Here is a 2864-nt window from a genome sequence, read left to right on the forward strand (position 1 = left end):
AGCTCAAGAGATCCCAGCGCATCCCTCTCGCCGCATCACTGGTATGGGCCAGTGGAGGCTGAGCAAGTGAGTTCACTTTTAATGATATGTTGAAAGCTATATCTCAGGAACTATTGAACTTAAATAGTTCTACTATGGCTCATATGTTAGGAAATTTACTATAATTTTAATGATTTTATGTTAGGTTATCTAGCATTGTTGGTTTTTTTTTAAAGATGTATAGCTCTGATTAAAATAATTAATGATAAAAATTAATTATTTTTTTTTAACATTTCGAACAGCCACCATTTTTGATTCACCCTACATATACTTAGCACAATCATAGCTTTTTTTTCTCCTCTTGAGCTCAAGTAATAAGAGAGCATGGTCGACTGACTCCGATGTTTCATTCTCTATTCCTCCATTTCTCTCCTTCATACCATTTTTGCTCTCCATTTCATTGTTCATATTTACACATTTTTATTACTAAAAGGAAGATGATCCGGGCACGGTAAAATAAAACTCAAATAGTGATTATGGACCCAACGTTTCGCCCCACGTTACAGAGCTTCTTAAATGCGTATGAATGTACCTTAAGAAGAAGGTTTAAAATGTGTCGGTATGACATCCCTAAAAAAATGTCCCTATTAATGATTGAATGAGCCAATTGAGAATATAACGAATTACATTTAGATTTCATTGATAATTTTTTTAAGTTACGAACCCTAGGCGTGAATACGTTGAGATAAAGACAGTCTTCTGATCCCTCTAACGTTGATGGTGGGTTCATAAAGGAGAAGGACAACTGAAGACATTTCGGTGGTTCTTTAGTAGCGTTGTAAACTCCCAGCCAAGGATCTGCAGCTACTGGTTCCTGTAAAATAATATATATAAATTTATTATACCTCTGTAATCACATAAATACACTATTACAAGAATAAAAACAAAGACCATATAATTAATTATAAGTCATTAACAGATTTAATATTCTCGCAAGAAGTAACTGCTGTGTTAAAGCTACCTCAAATCCTTTTTGTTGGAAGGCTTTAAAAATGAACAAAAAACAAACTGGCTCAGACTAAACATTTATTTGGTTTAATTTAAACATGGTAAAAAACAAAACTAACATAAATTAAACATACAAGCAAAAATAAAAGGCATTTCAGGTAAAAATAAAATAGTCAGATAAATTATGAAATTATGAAAATTAAAATAAAATAAACTAATTTACAAATAATATGTAAAATAAATACTGGTCGACGGTTAATCCACTAGGTCAAAAGGTTAATCCACTCCGATAGGTCAGAGGAAGATATTTTGCTTGTCGAGATGTGCAGGTAGAAGCTCCATTGCTAAATACTCCGCTGCAACTCTCAAACTGGTCCAAAGTTGGTGCAATGGCTTACAAACAGTCGATTTCCCAAAAGTTAAGATGGCTACACTGGCACTCATTGAGGACAGACAGGGTCTAGTGGTTTTTATTAATTATACGAGCCGATTGATTAGCAACAACTCATATTGCACTCAAAGGCCAGAACCGCAGAAAAGGTCTGGTTTCGAACAGTAGTGACGACTAAAACACTCAACAAATGTCCAAACTATTAAACTATAAACGCAGACAGGCTGCTGAGGACGCTATCAGGGCCACTAATTAGTCGCAACTGCCCTAAAAAACTAAGATGGTCGGTCCGTTGCTAGGTGACGCAACAATGATCACCCCTAGCAACTGTCTCTATTACTCATTATTACAAACAAATATAATTACACATTTTTCTTTTCAAATAACTAAATCTAAATAAAACAATAAAAATAAAAATAAATGTAACTAAATTAATTACTAATAAAACTTTATAACTAAAACTATAAAACTAAATACTAAAAATACTATTTACAACGTAATTATATTATGCTGTATGTAAATAATAGTAGAGGAGTAGCTCCCCCAATGGTTACACCATACACACTCACTAGAACAGTACACTCAACACAATAGCATCTACAGTTCAAACCTTGGGGCAAACTTTCCAAGGAAATTTCCCTTATCAATCGGGGGGCAAGCCATGGTCAATAAGCTTGTGACATTTCAGGACTGAAAATAAGAATAAAATCAAAATTTTATGAACATTATATATCATTGTCGCAATACTTTATTAGTTATTACAATAAGTATCTGCTTGAAAAAATGTTTGTTATTAAATTAATAATTTTGTACTTAATAATAAAATGCTCCTGCCACCCTCTGGGTACGTCCATGTTATCCGAGCTTAATTACAGTTGATAGATTCATCAAACAATAAACTCAAGTTTAAACTTAATGCCGTAATTAAACAGGATACCGTTATTACTCTAGACTTAGACTATATTCTAAACATTGTTTTTCGTGTTCAAAAGTATTGAGCAGAATTCATTTTCCAAATTAAAATATATATAATAATAATAAAATTAATCTTAAACTGGATTAAGTGAATGACACAATTCTTCCTTATTAAAATTAATCTTTATTTATTCTGGGATTGGTCCCTATAGAATAATTTTTGGCTATACTCATTTTACATAAATCCCCAACTTTCCACCAAATTCGGGGAACTATAAATATTCGAGGGAAAATACTTTTACGCATGCTTAATTGAAAGTGATATACCAAATCAGATAAAATCGATACGAGACCAACTAGATACCAACCTACATTATCCATATCGAACTAACTAATCGAACTAATGAAATAAATAATCGAATCTATCGATCATACTCGGACACGGATTTCATATATTTATTCTAACGCCTGTTGAGCAGATTCGATACTTAGGACTCCATCTTGACAAGAGACTTACTTGGAATCCACACACAAGACTGAAACGACAAGAAACTGCTCGTAGATTCCGATT

At 32.8% G+C, this 2864-nt stretch overlaps 1 protein-coding gene across 1 annotated transcript in view; it reads right to left on the reverse strand.

Moving 5' to 3' along the window:
• The window catches only part of LOC106678779 (esterase FE4), a 24074-nt gene that overhangs the window by 18107 nt on the left and 3103 nt on the right, over positions 1 to 2864 (reverse strand). Inside the window, exon 2 of the mRNA XM_014417524.3 lies at positions 704 to 853. Within this exon, the coding sequence (XP_014273010.1) occupies positions 704 to 853 (150 nt within the window). The remainder of the gene's footprint in view (positions 1 to 703; positions 854 to 2864) is intronic.

This window comes from Halyomorpha halys, unplaced genomic scaffold, assembly GCF_000696795.3.
Source record: "Halyomorpha halys isolate HHAL.00 unplaced genomic scaffold, Hhal_1.1 Scaffold159.1, whole genome shotgun sequence".
Classification (NCBI taxonomy): domain Eukaryota; kingdom Metazoa; phylum Arthropoda; class Insecta; order Hemiptera; family Pentatomidae; genus Halyomorpha; species Halyomorpha halys.